The 23,619-nt window shown below is 43.2% G+C and overlaps 2 protein-coding genes and 1 long non-coding RNA gene across 3 annotated transcripts in view; 1 reads left to right on the top strand and 2 right to left on the bottom strand.

Moving 5' to 3' along the window:
* The window catches only part of TRIAP1 (TP53 regulated inhibitor of apoptosis 1), a 10,940-nt gene extending 9,295 nt beyond the window's left edge, over positions 1-1,645 (top strand). The window contains exon 2 of the mRNA XM_038373932.2: positions 1-1,645. This exon is cut by the window's left edge and continues 2,155 nt beyond it. The gene's annotated coding sequence lies outside the window, so the exon portion shown is untranslated.
* A 1,534-nt stretch (positions 1,646-3,179) lies between these two features.
* LOC119843919 (cytochrome c oxidase subunit 6A1, mitochondrial) lies at positions 3,180-6,717 on the bottom strand. Its single transcript, XM_038373931.2, has 3 exons — positions 6,368-6,717; positions 4,592-4,731; positions 3,180-3,437 (listed from the first exon to the last, which is right to left on the bottom strand). Exons 1-3 carry the CDS (start codon positions 6,468-6,470, stop codon positions 3,351-3,353), a joined length of 330 nt encoding a protein of 109 aa, XP_038229859.1. The 5' UTR covers positions 6,471-6,717; the 3' UTR covers positions 3,180-3,350.
* On the bottom strand, positions 4,738-6,361 carry LOC122456793. The gene is made up of 3 exons (XR_006275864.1): positions 5,805-6,361; positions 5,481-5,578; positions 4,738-5,299 (listed from the first exon to the last, which is right to left on the bottom strand). It is a non-coding gene; the product is annotated as an uncharacterized LOC122456793 (long non-coding RNA).
* Positions 6,718-23,619: the final 16,902 nt, after the last annotated feature.

Here is a 23,619-nt window from a genome sequence, read left to right as displayed (position 1 = left end):
AGCCCCCCGGGGACTCCTGTGCCATCCACTATCCCCATACCCTCTGTCCCATCCAACCCATCTCCTTCCTGACTGCCCCCCATGACTCCTGCCCCATCCAACCCCCCCTTCTCCCAGACTGACCCCAGACCCCTTGCCCCAACTGCCCCCCATCACCCCATTCAACCTCCCTTCTTCCTGACTACCCCTCCTCCCCCAGATCCCTGCCTCATCCACCCTCCCTGGCTCCTGACAGCCCCATCCAACCCCTCCTCTCCTTCCTGACTTACCCCCTCCAGGACCCTTGCCCCCATTTTCTGCCCTCTGACTGCCCTGACCCCTGTTCACACCCCTCACCACCCCCTGAATTCCCCTGCCCTCTATCCAACTCCTCCCTGACCCCTTACTGCACTGCCTGGAGCACCGGTGGCTAGCAGCACGGCTGCACCAGGACAGGCAGCCATGCAGCACAGAGCACCGGGTCAGGCCGGGCCCTGCTGCCCAGAGTATTGCGCTGCGCGGCGGCGGCGGGGGGACAGCAGGGGAGGGGTTGGGGGCTAGCCTCTCAGGCCAGGAGCTCAGGGGACAGGCAGGATGGGCTATAGTTTGCCCACCTTTATTCTAGAGGCTGTAGTGTGCCTATTATAGGTTACTAGAGTTTGCAGAAATTGAGTTTGTCTCCTAGTCCTCATAACAATTAAAGAAACTCATTAAAGAAATTTCCATGCATAACTTTAGTAAGATGAAGTTAATATCAGCTGTTTAATTGCTGTAAGTACATGCTACTATTAAAGAAACCTCTAAAAAATACAGTTAATGTTGCAGTTCTCAAACAAAATCCCTAATCTACCTTAACTGTCCCTAGTGATGCTCTGAGAATAGTGAACTCCTATGATATTATATATTCAGAAGATTCATTAGCCCACTGACTAGAACATTTAGAATGCCTTAAGGGGGTTGTGTGGCTGTATGGCCATACATAGCACCCCAAAAAAATAATCCTAGCGTATGGGAGCCAATCCTTCCCCCCCCGCCCATCTTCAGTATGGGCCTGATCCTGCCAGCTACTGAGGGCATTCAGCTTCCTACAGCAAAAACTTAAATGGAATCAGTTTGATCCTGTAAGGTACTAGCACCTTTGTTCTCCAAGTATTATTAGAAACAGCACTAGCTTATATTTCAGCCTCATACACCCAGACTGAGAGCAAACATGAAAAAAAAATAGTATGGTAAAAGTCACCAATAAATATCAGGCATTTATATATGAAACTAGTTATAAAGCCAGTTTTCTTTGGGGCATTCCATATAGAGAAAGGGAGATGGTAGGGTGGCATCTTTTGAGCCAGAGTTAATGTTCATGGGGAATGCTGTTTGAGATATAACATCTAACATTCTTTAAGGATAGTGTGCACTCAAGCCCTGGCTACAGCTTGCACTTCACCCCAATGAAGTGTTTTGGGTGGGAGGAAAGAAGTAGTAATGCCAACGTTAGAGTATTACTATCCCAACTCTGGAAAAACCGTTTCATCAGCTAATATGATTAAGCCAGAAAGTGCCTTATACTGAGCTTTAACATAGGAGGAAGCTTGCTTTAGCAACCACATGTACTCTGCTAACATGCTGTGTGGGCTGTAATAATGGGGATTAAATAAATACTGTGAAATGGAGGTAAATAGTGCCTTGTAATGTTCACTTTAGAATTTTTCTTGTTTTGGCTGATCATTTGCCATTCTCCCTCCAGCTAGAAGATAGGTAGAAATAGAATAGCTGGAAGTTCTTTAGAGAAGGGTAGTACTGATCCCTGAACAGTATAAATTAGCTTTTCCCTTTACAGTATTGGGGGAAATATATGCCTACTTTAAACTTATTTTTATAATAGTGTATAGCTTACTCATGGTGAGGACAAAGCCTTCAGTCCCTGCAGCATTTAAGAGTTTCTGGCCCGTATTATGTTTTATATGTAGTCGTACAGTTGTTTTTCAAAGTCTGCAGCTAGAATACTCCTGACCTGTGCTTTAGCTTTTAATGTTCTAAAGGAGCAGTAGTCAAATAAGACTCTGGTAAAGTGACTGGTAAGTACAGGAACATAGTAGAAAACAAGCTGTTGCTCCATTGCATCATCTGTGGTACCACCACTCATTTGTGAATTAAGCCTGTTTTTTTTTTTAAGCTTGCCACAATGAATGGGTGGGACCTATTCATGGAAGGTGCAGCACCAAGGAGAATTCAGCTCTGGCTAAACTGAATTGTTTGCGTTATAGCATAGATTCTTGTTAATTAGTACTACAAAGTTACAACTAAAGAGCTCACTCCTATTCAAAAATAAGTTCTCAACTTCTGTAGGATAAGACTTTGTATTTATGGTAGAATATGAGAACATGCTGCTTCAGAACAGACTAGTTAGAATTAAAAGGAAGCTTCTTTCAGAGGTGTTACTACTTTGTTGTCCATGATGGACATCTTCATTTTTATGAATTTGCACAGCACCTCACTCCTAATTGGGCATGTTAGGTCCTAACTTATGCATGAAGCAGTATTAAATTATGAAGCCATTTGGCAAAATTGCACAGGGAAAACAGAAGGCACAAGTACTGTCGGGGTGCAGAACAGTGCAAATTCTTCAGGATGCTGCAAGAATAGAACTTTGCTCTGCCACAATATAGGAGCACTACAGCTGGGGAAGACAGTGCTATCTAGTAAAGTATACCTCTTATAGAGACAAGGTTTGTTTATGGATGCGTTAGTTTCCAGAGTTATCCCGTATAGGATTTCTTGCATCTTTCTTTAAAAGCAGTAGTTTTCAGCAGACTACATACTATATTAGATGGATCACTGCCCTGATATGGTGTGACAGTTCCTATTAAACAACTTCAGTTCTATAGCTTTCAAGAATTTTATCTAGCACTTATGCTCCTTTCAATATGATTAATGGTTTAGGGAGAAAATCAATTGCAGTTTAGATCCAATCCTGTTGCTTGCATTAGAGTTTGATTTTCTAGTATGCATTCCTACCACTAGTCTGTTATAGGCCACTCATACTTCTAATGGCTGCTTAAAGGAGATAAGCAGCAATTAAATCCCTCACTACACTATTGCCTACAAAACCCTTTCCAGCCACTTAAGTTTGTTAGCAATAAACTCAATTGGGAAAAAAGACTAGATCAAGGATTTCCAGTTCTTTATAAAGATCCACACACAAATGGAAGGTTAGTATTTATTTATGTTAAGTGACCTCCCCTTCAGGTACAGGGCCAAAGGTCAGAATGCCATTTATAATTTGACAGTACAAGGAATGCAGAATATTTTTTAGATTGAGGGTCCCATACAATGTTCTGGTCCAAAGAGAGCAATTGATGCTGTGGTCCAAGTGTTCAGTGATCCTCTTGATAGCCAGTCGGGAGAGGATTAGCATGAGGGTTGTGAAACAGAGTTTTGTTCCCATCTCCCCAGGGGAAGGGCTGTTGGAAGAAGTAATTGACAAAATTGCTTGGTAACTGTTTGACAAATCTGCTAAGGCACAAGAAGTCAACTCCTATAACAAACAATGTTTGGGTCTGTACATATTACAGAATTTGAAAGCCTGGAGTAAGCAAGTTGAAGCTTAATTTACACCCACCACTTGTGGTAACACAGCAGAACTCTTTCTTGAATGCTTGGGTAAATCCACAATTCTAAAATGTGATAATCTAGTCAGCACTGCACCTCTTGTAACATGTACAAGCAACTGTGGTAAATAGACAAACAAGTGTACAAATGAATTTGATTTACCAAAAAGAAAAGGAGTACTTGTGGCACCTTAGAGACTAACCAATTTATTAGAGCATAAGCTTTCGTGAGCTACAGCTCACTTCATCGAAAGCTTATGCTCTAATAAATTGGTTAGTCTCTAAGGTGCCACAAGTACTCCTTTTCTTTTTGCGAATACAGACTAACACAGCTGCTACTCTGAAACCTTTGATTTATCAGTATCCCAAGACAAAACCTAAACCATGGTACTTTGAACTAATTACAAATTCATTCAACTTATAAGTAGCAGTAGATTCAAGAACAATAAAGAGCCCACCACTACTTCCACCCCATTAGGGTTTTTATCAATAACTTCTGCTAGGGATGCCACTTAGTTGACATCACTTCAGGCATTCTCAATAGTTTTTACAGCAAGTCAGGAAAGACAGGGTGATCTCAACCTGACACCTGTGTGTGACCACTTGGCTGAGAACCTACACTTCAGTTCCTTCCACCCTCTCATTCATGACAAAGCTGTCCTTTGATCTGCATGAATGTAAGTTAAGGAGAAAAAACTATTTAGGACCAAAACCTTGATGATGATTAAAGTTTTAAACTCATGCATGAGCATAAGAAACTTTAAGATGGAAGGAGAACTCCACATCTACATATAAATACCACAGCTGACAGCCTAAAAGCTCTCCCCCTGCCTCAACAGGTGTGAGCTCTTGATTAATGCCATTACAAATACACATTTCCCAATCAGTCAATTCCACCTCACATCACTTATATTTACTGCAAAAAACAATACAAGCAGTAGTAATCTTGGAATAAATTCAGTGACTGGAGAAGATAAGAGTACCTTTATAAGCATTGTTGCACATACCTTGGTCCTGATGCGGAGGTGAGCATAAGGAACAAACTCGTCTCTTTCATGTTCCTGCTGCATCTTTAAGTAGCAGTTCAGCATGCATACACCAACACCAGGAAGAGCAACCACAAAAGACAGGACCTTCCATGTCCGAGCTAATGAAGGAAATAAAATACTTTGAAGATGCTCAACAGTACAGCTATCCAAAAAGTGAGAATTTCCAAGTGGTGATGCATTTCAAAATCTGTTTTGAATTAGAATGAACACAAGTTTTCAGACTTTAGAGAGATTATGAAAATATTTTTGTTTTGGATAATTTGAAATTTGTTTGAATACAGTTTTTCAAAATTTGTATTCAATTTTAATATGAAAGCAGTAGTGCCATGATTTCACATGATACGGCATCTGGTATTACATACAAAATGTAATCAAATACCATATTCAAAAATTCTATTTTGAAAATTTTCCAAAACAAGTTGTATTGAAAACATTTTGAAGGGAAGTTTCAAAGTCTTCAGTGTTCTGGCAGAAGACTTTTAATTAATATTTTCTTATCAGCTCTAGTTAACAGTAATTTCTGAGATAGTAGCAAGCTTCTTACACTGCACTAACTCCCTGAATATTTCATACATCTGTGCAGCACTAATTCATCTGAGAAGCACCCTGGACAGACATCTTCGAATACAATGGTTTTCAAACAGGACTACCAATGTTCTACAAACACTTTCCTTATCAGCAAAAAGAAAAGGAGTACTTGTGGCACCTTAGAGACTAACAAATTTATTTGAGCATAAGCTGTAGCTCACAAAAGCTTATGCTCTAATAAATTTGTTAGTCTCTAAGGTGCCACAAGTCCTCCTTTTCTTTTTGTGAATACAGACTAACACGGCTGCTACTCTGAAACCTTTCCTTATCAGCAAATTGATACACTTAGAGAACTATGCAGAACATGGCTAAGGAGGAATGGATTTGGTTGTATGGTGCACTGCATTCTCAGTGTCACTGCACAAAACAAAATGAAAAGGAGGACTTGTGGCACCTTAGAGACCAACAAATTTATTAGAGCATAAGCTTTCGTAAGCTACAGCTCACTTCATTGGATGCATCCGATGAAGTGAGCTGTAGCTCACAAAAGCTTATGCTCTAATAAATTTGTTGGTCTCTAAGGTGCCACAAGTCCTCCTGTTCTTTTTGCGAATAGAGACTAACACGGCTGCTACTCTGAAACCCGCACAAAACAGTTACTCCATCAGGGTTAGGATCTCTTGTGAAGTAGCCCCTTGACTCCAGTTTTCTATCCCCACAACACCAATCGGTGCAAACCCTTGCACCAGGGAAGACTTCTCTGGAACATTAGGGCTTTGCACCAACGTAAGCTCATCACCGCAGAGTCCCTAATGGCGGCAGGCCCTCGGAACAAGGAGGAATACCCTTGTGATTTTTTACAGTTATGAGGGAGCAAGACGGCAGCGGCAGTCACAGACCCCTCTCCCCTGCCCAGCGGGAGGGAGACGCACGGACTGGGGAGGGGCAGGCAAGAGGCGTCTCCGCCGCACACGGGGAAATGCCCCCGGCCAAGGACGGGCTCGAACCGCGGCTGACGGCCTGCAGCCCGTTCCCTCGGGCTGGGTCCGGGTTTCCCTGGCCGCGGGGCCGTCGCTGCGCGCCCGGGTAAGTGGGCTCAGCCCAGGCCCCAGAGACGCCGCTAAGGGGCTTGGCCTGCGGGCGCTTCGCTCAGCGCAAGGTCACCCGGCCATCGCCAGCCCCGCCCGGTCGTGGCTCCCCCGTTACCTGCCCCAGCCTCCCCGTGAGCCGCTGCCGACATGAGCCGTCCCAACGGGGCCCGGGGGGCGCCGGCGAGAAGCAGCCGGGAGACTCTTGCGAGCGCCGCCATCTCTGCCGCTCAGGCAAGGCTGTGGGTGGGGTCGCTTCACCAATCAGCGGAACGGGCAGGAAGACGGGGGCCTGCGTGGGACACGCCGGCACACCATGCGCATGTGCTCCTATTTGGGCGCCATCTACGTCCGCACCCACGCGACGATTGCCCCTAGACTGGTACTGAGCATGCGTCCTGCTCCGAACAGGTTCTACCTCGAGGCTGACAGTGAGGATTGCACTCGACTGTTTTCAAAGTCCTCCTTACTGCGCATGCGCTAATGGGAGGCCTCTCATCAATCACGTGGTTCCTTTTGGCCCCTCACCTGGCTGACAGCCGTTTTGGACGTCGAGCTGTCCGTGGCGCCCGCTGAGGGGGACTTGCGCTGCGCTGGGTACTCAGCTAGACCGACAGCGCCCCCTGCGGTGTGGCGCCGCCGAGCGTCATGGCTGGCACTGGAGAGGCTCGTAGGCCGCGAGGCTCTAGCACAATGGGGGGTTCTAGAGCAGCAGACTGGCCTACGGGGTCTAGAGCAGGGAAGGGCGGGCGCTAGAACAGCAGGGCTTGGGGCCCAAGGTGCTGTGAGCAGTGAAAGGGCTTGAGGGAGCGTTCTGGAGCAGCATGGGGGAGAGTCGAGGCGGGTTTCTTGAGAGGCCGGAGATGGCTCCAGAAGAGCACTGTGAGGTTCTAGAGCAGCAGGAGCTGAAGAAGAATGTGACTCTTGGAACTACAGGTACCAATAGGAGGTGATGGTTGGAGGGGGCAGCAAAACAAGTCCCCTGACTCTAGCAGCCCTGCACAGCATCCAAAGTCAGCATGAGCCCTCATCTAGAAGCCAGCGGAGGTGGGGCAACTCAAACCCTCTTCTCTGCGAGGTGTGGCCAGAAAATGGGAACGTTTTCTTTAAAGGCCCAGTGACAAGAGAAACAGTGGAGTTACTTAGAGCAAGTTACATGATTTTCAGGAAACTGAAAATAGCTGTATGGAAGTGGGGCAGAAAATGAAAGTATGATAAGCTGTTAACCTTTGGGCTGCAGGGAAAACCTTGCTATCAAGGTGGAACTTTGCTCCGTTCAAGCACTCTGGGAGAGTAGGAGAAAATCCTGGTGCCGTGGTTTAACCCAGTAAAAGAGATCACAATGCCCACAGCTCTGTGTGAGCCACTTCTGACTGCAGAATGGCTACTACATTTGCCTCTGTAGCCACTGCTCTATCACTTTGGGATGTGAAGACTGCTGACCATGTCAGTAAGAGTACATTTTCTTAATGAAACATACTCTTACAGTCCCCACTGATTCATTTCTAAAAAATTGGTTCACATTCTGGTTCTAATGTATATTTGATTACACAAATAGAATAAATTTACAGTCTAAAAGAAGTATACAGTCTTGCTCCTTTTACAACTAGACAGAAGTAAAGGAGTGGTTCTCATCTTTGGAGTGGACATGGATCGTGAAACTTTTCTGTTTTGTTTTGTTTTTTTTAATTTATTTTCTACATACTGTGTTTTCCTTTAAAAAAAAATCTAAACCCTGTGGTTGCAAAGAAAACATACTGAATGCAAATAGCTGCAAAACTTGAGTCTAATAAATATATAGGACTGGGACCTCTGTATTTTATGACATTTTCCTAAAAATATATAAATGATACATTCTGATACTATTTGTACAATATTAAATCATCAGCTGTATATGTGTTGACCTAAAAGCTACATTCTGCGAGATGGAGGTAAATCCTAAGTAACTTCATTGAAGTCAGTGGAGTTACTTCGGGTTTACACTGATGTAAACAAGAATATAATTTGAACCATGGAATGTAAATGTCTGCGTAGGCCTTGTAACCTGTCCAGCTGTCTCCCCTGTGCCCCCTCGTGGTCTAGGATCATGGCAGTCCAACTCAGTTTCTCCTCTTGGACTATTCAAATAAACTTCACTTGATGCTTTTTCTTGGTCAGAATACTCCTCCTTGGGGATTGGGTTTATTAATATCAAACAAACTGTAAATAAACCTCTTGAACAAAGTCCAAGTCCACACAACCCAAAGTTTTTCTTCCTCCTCCAAGGCTTTCCTGTCTGAGACCTTTGCAATCACTTTCCTACGTGGTCAGATTTTCTCCCAGTCCATCCTGCCTTGAGAGCTTTCTTCACTCTGTAGTTGCTACCACAGCTTCCTGAGTTCCTCCTCCTCTCCCCTTTCAACTGCAACATCATGGTCCTTGTATACTGGAATCACCGGATTCCTATCAGGTGGGACTTATCCTGTAATAAGGGTTTACTTAGCCCCAGGCTCTCCAGATCATATGTGAAGTCACCCTATTACAGGCCCTATATGGCAGTTTTCTTTTTTTAAGTATTGCATTTGGGGTTTGTTGGTTTATGGACTGAAAGCACAAAAGAGTTTGGGATAGAGGATCACAAGATAAAAAAGTCTCAAACACTGCCTTCTCTTTTGCTGGCTGCTATTTTAGAACTAATTTTAAAAGAGAAAACCCATTCTTCTCTGTCCACCCTTGAATGAAAATCCTTTGTACTAAATTTCAGAAGTCAAATTTAGCCCTGCTGTAAGTGAATTCTGCTTCCATTGAAGTCAAAGGATGTTGTGCCTGCTTCCCAATGTCTGAATTTGGCCCCAACACAATTTTGTGTGCTTAACCAGCACAGTTCCTGAATTCTCTTCTAGTAGCACCATTTTATTGGAAGAAAAGGAGTACTTGTGGCACCTTAGAGACTAACAAATTTATTAGAGCATAAGCTTTCGTGAGCTACAGCTCACTTCATCGGATGCATGTAGCTCACGAAAGCTTATGCTCTAATAAATTTGTTAGTCTCTAAGGTGCCACAAGTACTCCTTTTCTTTTTGTGAATACAGACTAACACGGCTGCTACTCTGAAACATTTTATTGGAGTCTCACTGATGCCCATGTGACCTCAGGGAGAAGCTATGTAAATGGAGTGGGTACAGTTTCAAAGACTCATCAACTCTGCAGTAAACAGAGGATTCCTGTTCTTGGTAGTACAGGTTGCAACAGAGAACAGGGAAAGTAGAGAGACTGGGGAGTTCAAACTAAGGACAACAGTAAGGTTTGATCTGGGTGTGAATGATGGAGAAGGAACTTCCTAGGAGAAAAAGAGGTGCTGGTGTCTGCTGAAAAAAGTCAGTGAGAAATGATGAGGCACAGAAAGAAAGAACAGTGAGGACCCAAATACACAGGCTAATTTTGTCAAGATTATTTTATTACACAGTAGTTCACTAGCTGTGTTGTAAGACCCTGTCCATTATGCTTCAAAGAACGTTGCATGCCCCTGATTAATACACATTTGTACACCAAGGACTTGGACCCTGATTCAGCAAAGCATTTATGCACATGCTTAAGTCTTTGCTGAATCAGGATGGGATTATTACATACTTAAATTCTTTCTGGATTTGGGGCCTGGATATTGCAGCTCCTCCAAATACAGAGCTCCCATTTGATTTCATTTGGAGTTCAGCATATGGCAGGCTTGCAGGATCAGGCTCTAAGAAGAGGTTTTTAAATTAATATTTTTATGAACAGAAGGCACATATTTTATAGTGTTGTTTAAATGAATAGATCAAGATATAAGTGCTTTATTATAGTTATAAAACAAAATACCATTTGTGTAGCAAGTTCCATATAGACAGTACACTCCTACATTTACAGCCAAAGAAGAGAAATGTAAAGAAGTAACAGACATCTACACTTTCAAGCCATACCCCGGCTAACATCAGTGCTGGCCATACAAATGGAACCAGTAGAGCAAAGAAAAAGGAGAGAAACCAGAAAAGGTGAATTAGCTAAACCAACAGCAAGTTGCTGCACCATGATCAGAGGAGAAGCATAAAATGGGATTATTCAAAGTAGCTGTATGAGCAAAAGTTTGAAGATCTTAGTGCTCTGGGTAGAGTCCTAGGAAATTTCATCACAAATTTAAGGACTTAAATGTGCTCAGGTTTCAGTAATGTATGCTGAATCCTGATTAGAATGACATCTAGAGTGGATATCATACCTCCCCACTTTTTAAGAAACACTTGAATGCTTTTCTGTTTTAAAGATGGGGTTTTTGTGTATCATGGGCACTTTTGGCTTTAGGGGTAGAACCTTCCTTTTTCCTTCCCTCTCATACTACTCCCAATGTTTGGTTTCTGGGGTTTTAGTTTATAGAGTTTTTTAAATGTAATTATGTTTTCTAATTTCTTTATTGATGTACAGCAATCCTTGGCAAGGGGAGAGTGGCACTTTGTTAATAGAATGTAATTCATCATTGTTCATTATTATTAATATCTTCTGCCATTAGTCACAATTTTTTACCAGACTTTGGGGTTCACATTTTCTTTAGGTGGCAGTTTCAATCACTTGGCATTATTTGGGTTGAATGACTCAAATAATTGCTCATGGAATAAGAACTCTTTCACTTCCATATCAGTGGTTCATAGCTGGCCCACATTTGTAATGACCACAAATTGTTAAAAGAAAAGGAGGACTTGTGGCACCTTAGAGACTAACAAATTTATTTAAGCATAAGCTTTCATGAGCTACAGCTCACTTCATCGGATGCATTCAGTAGAAAATACAGTGGGGAGATTTTATACATAGAGAACGTGAAATAATGGGTGTTACCATACACACTGTAACGAGAGTACACAAAAACTAACCTGCGCTTGCCACTGATAGTACTTGGCACCTTTATTAATCTAGCGGATTAAGAGTCTGAACGGACAAGGAAACTGATCTCCCTAATGCTGGAAGTAATCTATCCAGTCCAGAACAAACATAAAATGGAAGGATAGATGTGTGCTTCATCTAGTGGTTAGAGAACAGACGTAAGAGTTTGCAGTTCTGTTCCTGCCTCTACCACTGACTCTGTGTAATCTTGGGCAGGTCATTCTGGTCCAGCTTGCTATCAGCTCCCTTTGCTATTTGGGATTGTCATCTCTGATATAGGCTAGTATAGCCCTAGGATAGCAAATATGAATCTGGCCTTCTGTGGCTTAGCTATCCTGAATCTGATTCACTACCCATATGTTCCTCCGCATTGTGCTGGTTTGACTCCATTGAAATCTGTGTATTACACTGATTTAAAATTGAAGTACTGTAGAGGTGAATCAGCACCCTTTCTGTATAAATGAAGATGATAGTTCTTATCCATATTTGTTTGGGATGTTGGGAGACTTAAAGGTCTGATTGCCTTCTCACTTACAGTCGGTGCGGTAAATAAAGAGACTTCACTGATTCATAGATTCCAAGGCCAGAAGAGACCAGTGTGATCGTCTAGTCTGATCTCCTGCATAAAACTTCCCCTAAATAATTCCTTTTGAACTAGAGTGTATCTTTAAAAAAATCCAATCTTGATTTAAAAATGGCCAGGAATGGAGAATCCACCATGACTCCTGGTACATTGTTCCAGTGGTTAATAGCCTTCACTGTTAAGAATGTACACCTTATTTCTTGTCTGAATTGGTCTAATTTCAACTTCCAGCTCTTGAATCTTGGTATAGCTTTGTCTACTAGACTGAAGAGCCCATTATCAAATATTTTGTTCCCCATGTAGGTACTTACAGACTGTGATCAAATGTAGTGGGGTATACAAATCCCACACTGTAGAAGGAGGGTTATGGATCTGCTCTGGGCCCAGGCAGCCCCTCCCCACCATAACTCTAAAGCCTGTGCAAGGTAGGGGAAGAGCTTAAAAGGGGAAGCAGAGTAGCTTGCCGGAAGGCAGAGAGGGGAGGTGAGATGACCTGTACTCCTGGGAAGGAGCACCATAGGAGCTCTTGTTGTTTGAGGTCTGGTAGTGCTGACTTAAACAAACCTGTGGCTGCAAAGGAGGAACTAGTGACTTTTGAAGGTCAGAAACATTATTTTTGTGTTCAGTTCTTTATTTTACCCAGTGGGAAGAGGGGCACTGATAGGACATGCTCCCGGGAGGCAGCTGCATAGCACCCTATGCAGGCCTTAGCTGCCTATCATTGGGCCCTGGATCAGAGCCTTGTGGAGAGGGTGGACCTAGACTCTCCTATCAGCCTCTAAAGAGGGGACAATGACAGAAGTCTATACCTTGACAGGGAACCAAGTTGGGGAATACCCTGAAGGTGCAAGGGTCCAGGCCCGAAGATCCCGAATAAAGGGGAAAGCCCTGAATCCCTTGCTGACTTCTGAGGACTTCCACATTATTGAACTCTTTAAGATTCTACTCGATAAGTTTATGGAAGAGATAGTATGATGGGATAATGGGATTTTGGTAAGTAATTGATCTTTAAATATTCAGGGTAAATAAGACTAATCCCCTGAGATGGGATATTAGATGGATGGGATCTGAGTTACTATAGAAAATTCTTTCCTGGGTATCTGGCTGGTGAATCTTGCCTATATGCTCAGGGTTTAGCTGATCGCCATATTTGGGGTCGGGCAGGAATTTTCCTCCAGGGCAGATTGGAGAGGCCCTGGAGGTTTTTCGCCTTCCTCTGTAGCATGGGGCATGGATGACTTGAGGGAGGCTTCTCTGCTCCTTGAAGTCTTTGAACCATGATTTAAGGACTTCAATAGCTCAGACATAGGTGAAGTTTTTTGTAGGAGTGGGTGGGTGAGATTCTGTGGCCTGCACTGTGCAGGAGGTCGGACTAGATGATCAGAATGGTCCCTTCTGACCTTAGTATCTATGAATCTATGAATGTGTATCCTGAAGGGTGGACCTGAATGTGTGACCTGGCCAGAGGATGGAGTCACTAAAATGACAACCTACCACAGAGTGGAGTTACAGTGAGAAAGGTTTCAGAGTAGCAGCCGTGTTTGTCTGTATTCACAAAAAGAAAAGGAGTACTTGTGGCACCTTAGAGACTAACAAATTTATTTGAGCATAAGGTTTCGTGAGCTACAGCTCACTTCATGGGATGCATTCAGTGAGAAAGGGGAATGGCTGGAAGACAACTTGCCATACCCCTGTCTGACCACTAGGCAGAACTGATGGTGAGTATTCCCAAGTAACCATCTCCTTGTTAAGCTAAATTGAATTCTTGAGGCTATCACAATAAGGAATGTTCTCTGATTCTTTAATCATTCTTGTGGCTCTTCTCTGAAGTCACTGAAACCTATCAATGTAAAACCCCTTGTAAGAGAAAGCTTAGGAAAGAGAGACAACTAAGTGAGTCTATAAAATAATGAATGGTGGGGAAAAAGTGAATAAGGAAGCATTATTTACCCCCTTCACATAACAAAAGAACCAGGAGTCATTCAATGAAATTAATAGGCAGCAGGTTTAAAACTAACATAAGGAAGTACTTCTTCACACAACACACAGTCAATCTGTGGAAATTGTTGCCAGTGAATATTGTGAAGGTCAAAACTGTAATTGGATTTAAAAAAGAACTAGATAAGTTCATGGAAGATAGGTTTATCAATGGCCATTAGCCAAGATGGCCAGGGACACAACCCCATGCTCTGAGTGTCCCTAAACCGCTGAATGGCAGGGGATGGATTGCTCCGTAATTGCCTTGTTCTGTTAATTCTCTCTGAAGCATTTGGCGCTAGCCACTGTTGGAAGACAGAATGCTGGGCTAGATGGACCATTGGTCTGGCTGGCCATTCTTCTGTTATTTAGCATATCTGGACCTAGATTTCTGAATTTGGAAAAGCATTTTGAGCATTATGGTTGGATAAACGGTGCTATAGTTGTGTTAGGTATTATTATTAGCATCATCATGACTCTGCCTCATATTGCATGACTTCCTCAAAGGCACAGGGCAGAGAATGAATGGACAAGGGGTTCCAGTTCTGCCACTGACTCACTAGACTCTTCTATCTTAGAGAAATGTGGCATGTGAACTGCCATTTGGATTCCCTAGCATGCTGCATGACCTTGCAGAAGACACTTAGGCCAGTATTCTCAAAAGTGGCCTGCTTTTGGGTGCTTCCATTTTTGGGCATCCAAAATGAAATCTTGGTTCTGATTTGGAAGCTACTGGGAGCTTCTCATCACCTCTGGAAGTCCATCCTTAAGGCCAACCTTTTCAGAAGGGCTCGTTACTCATAAATTGGGCTAGTGTTTCAAAAAAGCCAAACAATTCAGTTGCATGTTGGGTGCTGAGCTCTTAAAAATCTGACCATAAGTGTCACCATGGGAGGTTCTGGGTGCTGAGCATGCTTGAAAATTTAGTCCCCGTTGTGGATACTGAGTACTGGAAAATATGCCCATGAGCTCTTTCGATAATCTGGTTTCAAGTATCTTTAATTTGTCATCCCAACATTGAGTAACTCCGAATCAAAGATCACCTTTGACAATGTTGGCTTTGATCTTTCTGTGTCTTATTTTCCCTACCTATAAGTGAGGAGAATGATGCATCCATATTTCACTGGTGTACTGTGAGAATAAATTAATGTTCCAAAAACACTGACAATCCTCAGATTTCAGAGTAGCAGCCGTGTTAGTCTGTATTCGCAAAAAGAAAAGGAGTACTTGTGGCACCTTAGAGACTAAAAATTTATTAGAGCATAAGCTTTCGTGAGCTACAGCTCACTTCATCGGATGCATCCGATGAAGTGAGCTGTAGCTCACGAAAGCTTATGCTCTAATAAATTTGTTAGTCTCTAAGGTGCCACAAGTACTCCTTTTCTTTTTGAGAATACAGACTAACACGGCTGCTACTCTGAAAACTGTAAGGAGAGTGATCACTTAAGATAAGCCATCACCAGCAGCGGTGGGGGGGGAGGAGGAAAACCTTTCATGGTGACAAGCAAGGTAGGCTATTTCCAGCAGTTAACAAGAATATCTGAGGAACAGATGGAAGGCACTATAAAAGTACAAAGAGTAGTATCAGGGTGTAGTACGTCCGTGTTCCACATGGTGGCAAGCTGTGCTTTCATTGGGGATTTTGGAACTCCAAGGCCACACACAAATGGCACTGTGGGATTTTCAAAGTGGCAATCTCAGTTTTGCGCATTTTCAAGTTTGGAGAGAAATTACCAGACTTCCCAGAAAAGCAACATGTCCAAAATCAGCTATGGGAAGGGGTACTGACCTGACCAGTGCAGAGACCATACTACAGTGAAGTTTGACGTTTAGGCACAGAGTTTCAGGGAGCACTTCATCTCCCGACAGCTCAGAAAAATGACTTATCAGAAATAAATATTCAGTCATCCCCAGATTCTTTGTCTCATTACCAGAGCATTGTCAGCTTTGTATGTTAAGGCAGGAGGGGAAAATGGGGAAAGCAGAAAGCCATTGTCCCTTCTCTCAGGAATGATCTGGAAGTACTATGCAAATTTTCATTTGAAGACCCAGGGAACTGGGGGAGGAGTTTAGCTGCAAACTCTGGAGGAGGGGGAGCTGTGCATCTCTGGTCACACAACACACACTCCTGCCCAGTGTCAGTAGCTAAGAAGAGGGCTGTTGTTTTTCACGGGCTGAAGAAACATTTCATGCATTGTGCATGCATGGGAGGGTATGTTCTCATTCCCACGTGTAACTGCCCTATGTGTTTCTCTGCTTGCTGCTTGTTCTTGCATGAGAATCTGGGGGAGTCTAAGAGGCATATGTAAAAGTTGTTAAATCTGTACACTTCAGTGTCCCCTCCCCAGTCTCCCCTCTCTCACCCTGTCTATACTGAACTTTACTTGAAAATCTCCCACCATTCATTAACAGTGGTGCAACTCCTATCACGTTAACAGCTGTGGGAGTGCTAGTGTAGACGGCTGCTGGCATTTATATACCACTGCATAGACAGACTCAGTAAGCAAATGGTTAAGCTGATCAGGAGCAATGGAGTAAAACAGTTCTATACTTCTCAAACTATCACACTGAAGCCAGCTCCTTAAAGCCCTCCCTTATCAGGGACAATGGCAGAGTCCAGTACCTGCTTTATGAAATCCTACAATCTGCTCTGCCCTGGCTTGGCTCAGGGCTCTGTGTCACCTGTTTTGTATTAAGACAGGGTCACACTAGCTGCCAGTTTCCTGGAAACTGTGTTGGGTCCTTCTCAGGCTTTATTTGAAGAAAAATATCCAAGACATGGAGACATATCAGTGAGCGGAGGTATTGGGGACGGAGGGTGGAGATTCAAATTGTGCATTTTCACATGAAGAGTCCACATCAAGACATCCATGGACACTCTTTTCTGCCTGACTTTCTGATGCTCATTTTCCCTTCTAGAAGTGGCAACAGCTGCACTGTTTGTTTTGTGAACTTTTTTTTAATCAACAAACTGTAAAAATGGCCTTCAAATGAGGACAAATCAGTAAAGCCCAGCACCATTTGCTCACTCCTGGATCTCAGGAGGAGATTGTGCTTTTTTGAAACCACACACATATTCACTGTCACTCTCTCAGATGTACACTTACACTCAGACAAAAAGAAAAGGAGTACCTGTGGCACCTTAGAGACTAACAAATTTATTAGAGCATAAGCTTTCGTGAGCTACAGCTCACTTCATCGGCATCCGATGAAGTGAGCTGTAGCTCACGAAAGCTTATGCTCTAATAAATTTGTTAGTCTCTAAGGTGCCACGGGTACTCCTTTTCTTTTTGCGAATACAGACTAACACGGCTGCTACTCTGAAACCACTCATAGACAAACCACTGGGTCTGATTCTCCATGGCCTTGCACTTTATGTAGCTATTTAAGTCTGTCTGATGCAAGTGTAAAATGTTGCCATTTCAACTACTTTGTGCAGGTGTAAATGACTACATTGCAAGTGAGTGATTCAGGTCCTCTATCTGTCTCTCACATGCTCAGAAATACACGTGGGGCCAGATTCTGATCTCAGTTACACCTGTTTCAGAGTAGCAGCCGTGTTAGTCTGTATTCAGAAAAAAGAAAAGGAGTACTTGTGGCACCTTAGAGACTAACAAATTTATTTGAGCATAAGCTTTCGTGAGCTACAGCTCACTTCATCGGATGCAACTTACTCTGGATTTACACTGGTGTAACTAAGATCAGAATGTAGCCCCTTTACATTTTCTCACACACACACACTCCCATACTTTCACACCTGCACACACACTCATGTACACTCACTGCACACCCAAGAATACACTCCTCTCACACAAGCTCTCACTTTTCTTAACATACATTCTCATGCATGCACACACATTCTCTCTCTGTCACACACACACATCCATTCTCTTTCCCACACACACACAGACATTTTAAAAAGCTCTTGTTTTCAGAAAGGTTTTATTTATAGGCCCTGCCTCTTTGTGAATGTGAAAGGGAGAAAGCCCCTCAGAGGGCTCCTTTCATGTGTAAATCAGTCCAGGCTGGGAGCACTGGGGTCATCGAGAGGAGGATTTCACTCTTAATTACTCTGAGAGAAAGCAGACAGGAGGCTTTCTCAAGCTAAGAGTGTTCTCTACTAGGGAAAGGCGTTTGAGACACCCAAGCTTCTCTTGTTATCAGAACTTTGGGAGAGTGTTTCTGCAGAGGCTCCTTCCTCCTCCTCCAGCTGAGATGCTGCATATATGACATGGCCAACTGGGAGCGAACAAGATCAGCTTCCACACTGGGTTTCTTCCCATGGGGAAAGGTTATACTCGTTCTCACAAACAGAGCAGGTGCTCCCCGGGGACCACAGGATAAGCCAGCTGAGTTAGTTTTATATGTTTGTTTAATACTAGTTTTGTTTTAAGTCAGGTTAGCTCATTCACTTATACCTGCTGGATTTACCATGCACATCTATAGCCTTCCATTTGAGGGCCCAAAGCACTTCACTTATATGAAGCTGCCAGGTTCCCCTGTGAGGCAGAGGAGTGTTATTGTACACATAGACAGGGGGCCAGCAGACAGAGCATCAGATTTGACCTCAGGAGGCATGGGTTAAAGTCCTAGCTCAGCAACAGACCTTAGGTAAGTAAGTTAAATGACCCAGTGCCTCAGTTCCCCATCTGTAAAATGGGGATAATACTTCCTACCTGACAAAGGTGTTGTGAGGGTAAAAATCCACTGAGTACTATGAGATTTCTAGGCCCTATGGTGATAGGTCACTGTAAGTACCTGGATGGAGATGCTGGTAAAGAGGAGGTGTGAGCTTAAATGTAATTCTCAGAATGCAGTGGAGGTACTTTGCTACCTCTCCATTTTGCAGATTTAGAACTGAGGCACTGAGAGGCTACATGACTATCTCAAGGTAACAGAGCAAATCAGGTCACAGAACAAAACCTTGTACATCCCTTTGCTGGTGTCTCCATAAAGACAGAGCTCCTCAGTTAGTAACACTTTGCCTCCTGCAATACCTTCTCTGAGAGCCTCTCAAAGTTTGTTACCGGCATTAACGAACTAAGGCTCATGACACTCCTCTCCTTTTCACTGACAGGGAAGTGAGGTAGAGAACCTGTGGCGGAGCCAAGAATAGAACCCAGATCTCCTGCCCCCCCGGTCCTGTCCCTGAACCACAAGACTTTCTTCTTCAACCACGCACAGATTTGGGAGGCAACAGCAAACATCATTTGCATCGGAGATTAGATGTGTTGCCCAGCACAACCCCCTCCCCCCCCCAACATATCTTTTCCTTCATCTGCCACAGAGTCAAATTGCCTCCTCTCATCTCCCCCCCACCCCCGTTCAGGTTGCCTCCACCTTTCTAGATTAGAAATAAACAGTTCAGGGGCTGAAAATCAGCCCCACTCAGAATATTAATGGAATGGCCCCAGGGAAGCCCGACTCCCAAGTACACCGGATTTGAAATTGCAGGAACTAATGTATATGGGAAGGGTTGGGCTGTTTTGTCTGGGAGCACCTGTTTGAGGAAGCAGTCCCAGCAAGTAGTAGTCGTGGGAGCCATCCCAGATGAGGTCAGCAGTCTGAAGCATTTGAAGAGGTCAGAGGGAAATGAATGGATCATTTCTCTTGCAAATGAAGAGCTGGAGCAGCCTTAGCAGAGACCAGCATGTGGGCACAGGCAGTTCCTTTTATGAGCTGATGGAAACGGGGACTGAAAGGACTTTCCTGATGGAATTCTTTCACAGCTTTTGTTGTCATATCCCTCCACTCCATGCACTGTGAATGTATATGCAATGAGAGTTATCCTCCCTAGCTAAGCAGAGCCAGGGAAATGGGGGGGGTTAGAACTACATGGAAAACATCTGGCTTCATGGCATTCTTCATTAGAATTCCACAAGGAGCATCTTGTCTTTATAACAGGTTTCAGAGTAGCAGCCGTGTTAGTCTGTATTCGCAAAAAAGAAAAGGAGTACTTGTGGCACGTTAGAGACTAACAAATTTATTTGAGCATAAGCTTTCGTGAGCTACAGCTCACTTCATCGGATGCATTCGGTGGAAAATACGGTGGGGAGATTTATACACACACAGAGAGAACATGAAACAATGGGTTTTATCATACAACCCATTGTTTCATGTTCTCTGTGTGTGTATATAAATCTCCCCACCGTATTTTCCACCGAATGCATCCGATGAAGTGAGCTGTAGCTCACGAAAGCTTATGCTCAAATAAATTTGTTAGTCTCTAAGGTGCCACAAGTACTCCTTTTCTTTCTTGTCTTTTTGTTGTAGAACACACATATCTGACTCTTTAACAAATTTATTTGAGCATAAGCTTTCGTGAGCTACAGCTCACTTCATTGGAAGCTTATGCTCAAATAAATTTGTTAGTCTCTAAGGTGCCAGAAGTACTCCTTTTCTTTTTGCGGATACAGACTAACACGGCTGCTACTCTGAAACATATCTGACTCTGTTTCAGAACTGCCTTTCCTGTAACCTGCATTCTAGTGTGAATAAATTGAAGGGCTAGATGTAAAATAATGTACATAATCAAGGGAATTGGGATCAACACACCTAACTTATTTTGACTCCATCAGTAATTTGCTGGGGCAAGTCAGGAACCTCTGTGGTTCCATTTCCTCATCAATAAAATGGGGATAATTATATTTGACTCACTTTTTCTAAAGTCCTTTAAGATTCTTGCATGAACTGTGCTGTGTAAAAGCAGAGTATTTTTATTAGTTAAACATTTAAGTAGGATAGACGTGTCTGTTTGCGGCCAGTTATTTTTTTCTACTCTCCCACAAATTGCTTGTTTAGGACAAGGTTGTTTCAAACAGGCACTTTCACTTTCATCTCCCACTACTTGCACCTTCAGTTTCTCTTATAGATCACAGTGGAACCATTTTTGATATGTGATGTTATACAGGCAGGTTATGATGGCACAAAAAAATTTGGCAACAATGATTTCAAACCGGAGAATTTACTTTAAAAAGTGACACAGACCCCAGTTCTAGCTTATGTGTGATCTGTATGCCATCTCTCTTGGTGGGGAATGGAAATAGCTACTGACGAATCCCCTGGTATGATGGAGCTTCCCTCTTGGAGTACAGCTGTGGAAACAGCTCTGCACTGCTCCTTTCCCCTTGCAGCTCCTGACTTGCCAAAGCTATAGTCAGGGAGTGTATCAGGGAAGGGAGGGATGTGTCAGGGGAGGAGGCCAAGGTCAGAGTGAACTATGCTCTGGCTATTCCTGGCTGCTGTAATGGCCTATATAGAGCCATGTTAGGCAACCAAAAGAGAATTTCATGGGCAACTCTAAGGCTATGTCTACACTACACAGCTTTTAATGACAAACAACTTCCACACTCAACGAGTGGTGTTAGCGTTGTCAGCAGGAGAGTACTCCTGCCAACAACACGCTGTTAACACTGGTGCTTGTCACAGCAAAACTTGTCTTTCAGGAGGTGTGGTTTTTGGTTTTTTTTTTAACACCTCTGAAAGGCAAAAGTTTTGTTGTTCAATTGCCATTGTAGACATAGCCTAATTTACACCAAGGATTGGAATGGTCCCCAGCTGCCTTCATAATCCAGGGGTCTGCAAAGGTGGCATAAAGCCACTTTGGCCATCCCATCCTGATCTTTGCTGAATTCAACTCAGAATGGGGGCAACAAAGACAAAGAGACTGATTCTCCACAATGTGATGCCTTATGTCATCATTTACACTTCTGAAAAGTGGATATAAAGTGATACATGATCAGAATAGTAGCATTTTACACAGCCTTTGCAACGGTGCCAATGAGTATACGGGTGCAAGGCACTAGAGAGTTGGGTCCAGGGAGAGTGAGAGTGACAGACACGTGCTCAGAGAAATCATGTAGCAGTTTTAGGAAGGAAATTAGAAAACAAGTGGAAAGGCAAATGGGCTTAAGTTTAGGTTTTATTTTTCAATCTTCATCACGTGTGAAAGATTGTTTTTAGTGGCTTTTGTCTCCATTTTCTTTTAAATACCTCAGGAGGGCTGTCCACACTTCGAATCTGTTACGAGATACTTAAACTGTGTGAGATGGATCAGAGCCACAATCAGTAAAGTTGCAGAAAAAAAAGACACATAATCACACTACTACTTCAGGGGAAAGCCTGTTCTTTCTTTCCTAGAAACACCACCCAGGTTTCCCTTAGTATGTGTAACATGAGCCTAAAGAGAAGAAACCTGATGGTGGGATCATTCTGAAGACCTGTGGAGAGCTGCAAGTTAGGTTAAGACTGGTTTGGCAGTGGGGATGTGAGTCCAGGGCACTAGTTTGACATCCGACATGGGCACACAAGAATGCAGTCTCTGGGAATCACAGAAGCATGCTGAGTTATTGTGAGTTGAGGAGCTAGTTCATCTGTGTGCATGTGAAACTGCCTGCCTGGCACTGTTAAGACATAAAGGAGGCTGGCAAATCATAGAACACTGGAACATGCGGGGGCAAGGGGAGAGAGAAAGAAAAGACATGTAGCAGTTTTTAGTAGCTTTTTACTATAAAGACAAAAGGTTCAGACTTAGCTGTTGATTCACAGTAAAGTGACAACATGTGGAATGTGGTGTATGGGTTTAACCCAGAAGACAGGTAAAAATCTGCAAAACATAGAATTCAATCCTATTTGGAACGTGGCTAACAGGAACTGTTATTAGGGAAAGCACACTTACTTAGAACCAAGATATATATTTGTACATATACCATAATGCAAAAAATCTTAGGCTGTGGATCATTTGGGAAGGTAGTATGGATTATATCATGGGAGGGTGTGTGAGACATAGTTGATATTAGGGGAATATAATGGTCCCATAGATTGTGACTGATTGTATTGAAAGGCTCATGGATCATACAGCACTGGGAGGAGGTCTGATTATAGAATAGACAGAATGTGGGATCCAGACCAGCCAGGAGACATATGAAGGAGATGAGATCTTTAGTGAAACATGCAGGAGACAGTATTGCCTCTAAAGCTCCTATGGCACCAAAATTCTGAAACAAAGGGGGATAGGTTCTCATTTGACATAGACAAGAGATTAAACATCATCTAAAAGAGTTAAGATCACTCCTGGAGATGCAAGTCTCCAAAGGTCATATTGTCTCTGAAATAGGCAGGAAAGAACTTCCCTAACATACACGATCCACAAACTCATCTCTGAAACACACAGGATGTCTTTTACCTATGTAATTTCAAACAGAGAAGATCAATGAGATTTAGAGTAGCCTGGGTTGGCCTAGGAGGTGATTGCATGTGTTTGTGTTCCATGTGGCTTGCTAACATTCAGAAGGAAAAATACCTTTTCAATCTTCTAAAAATAATAATTAAGGGCCAAATCCTGTTACCAGTTGAGTTGATGAGCATTTTGCTATTGACTTTACTGTGAATAGAATCAGGCCTAAATCAGGGAAGTATTTGTTAATAGTTATACAATGGAAAATTTGTTGTGGATAGATTAACATAGTTGAACAAGGATGTCTGGGCATGCATCTGAAGAAGTGGGTATTCACCCATGAAAGCTTATGCTCCAATATGTCTGTTAGTCTATAAGGTGCCACAGGACTCTTTGCCGCTTAGGTAGAGACTGAAAATGGACAGGACAGAGCAGCTGCTGCTTCAGAGATCGCTCTTTAGCTCTCTTTCATTTAGGTTTGTTTTTGCTGTTACTGAAAATGATCAAATCTGCTTTCTCCCCTGCAGAGATAACTGTGAATCAAAACATTTGGGGTTTCTTATGTGCTAGGTCTCTGACACAGGACATAGAAGGAGCCTGCATTTTATGTGAAGGGTGGGAACATCTTTTAGCTTCCCCTCCCCAGATTCGCCCCCAGCCCTGATCAACTTTTTCAGATCTCTCCCAAATAGTTGTACTGTTCTTTTTCCCCCAGCCTCTCTCATAAAATACTCTGACTATTTACCTTCCC

The sequence above is a fragment of the Dermochelys coriacea genome, chromosome 15 (genome assembly GCF_009764565.3).
Source record: "Dermochelys coriacea isolate rDerCor1 chromosome 15, rDerCor1.pri.v4, whole genome shotgun sequence".
Classification (NCBI taxonomy): Eukaryota; Metazoa; Chordata; order Testudines; family Dermochelyidae; genus Dermochelys; species Dermochelys coriacea.
The sequence above is the reverse complement of the archived record's forward strand: the minus strand, read 5'-3'. Positions and strand labels throughout refer to the sequence as shown.

What these genes read in the sequence shown, in the direction of transcription:
- LOC119843919 (XM_038373931.2), bottom strand. Translation starts at nt 6,470, where the DNA reads ATGGCGGCGCTCGCAAGAGTCTCCCGGCTGCTTCTCGCCGGCGCCCCC. An exon ending in TCACGGGGAGGCTGGGGCAG is followed by an intron (nt 4,732 to 6,367) that starts GTAACGGGGGAG and finishes TTCCTTCATTAG; the next exon opens with CTCGGACATGGAAGGTCCTG. An exon ending in ACCTCCGCATCAGGACCAAG is followed by an intron (nt 3,438 to 4,591) that starts GTATGTGCAACA and finishes TTCTTCCAACAG; the next exon opens with CCCTTCCCCTGGGGAGATGG.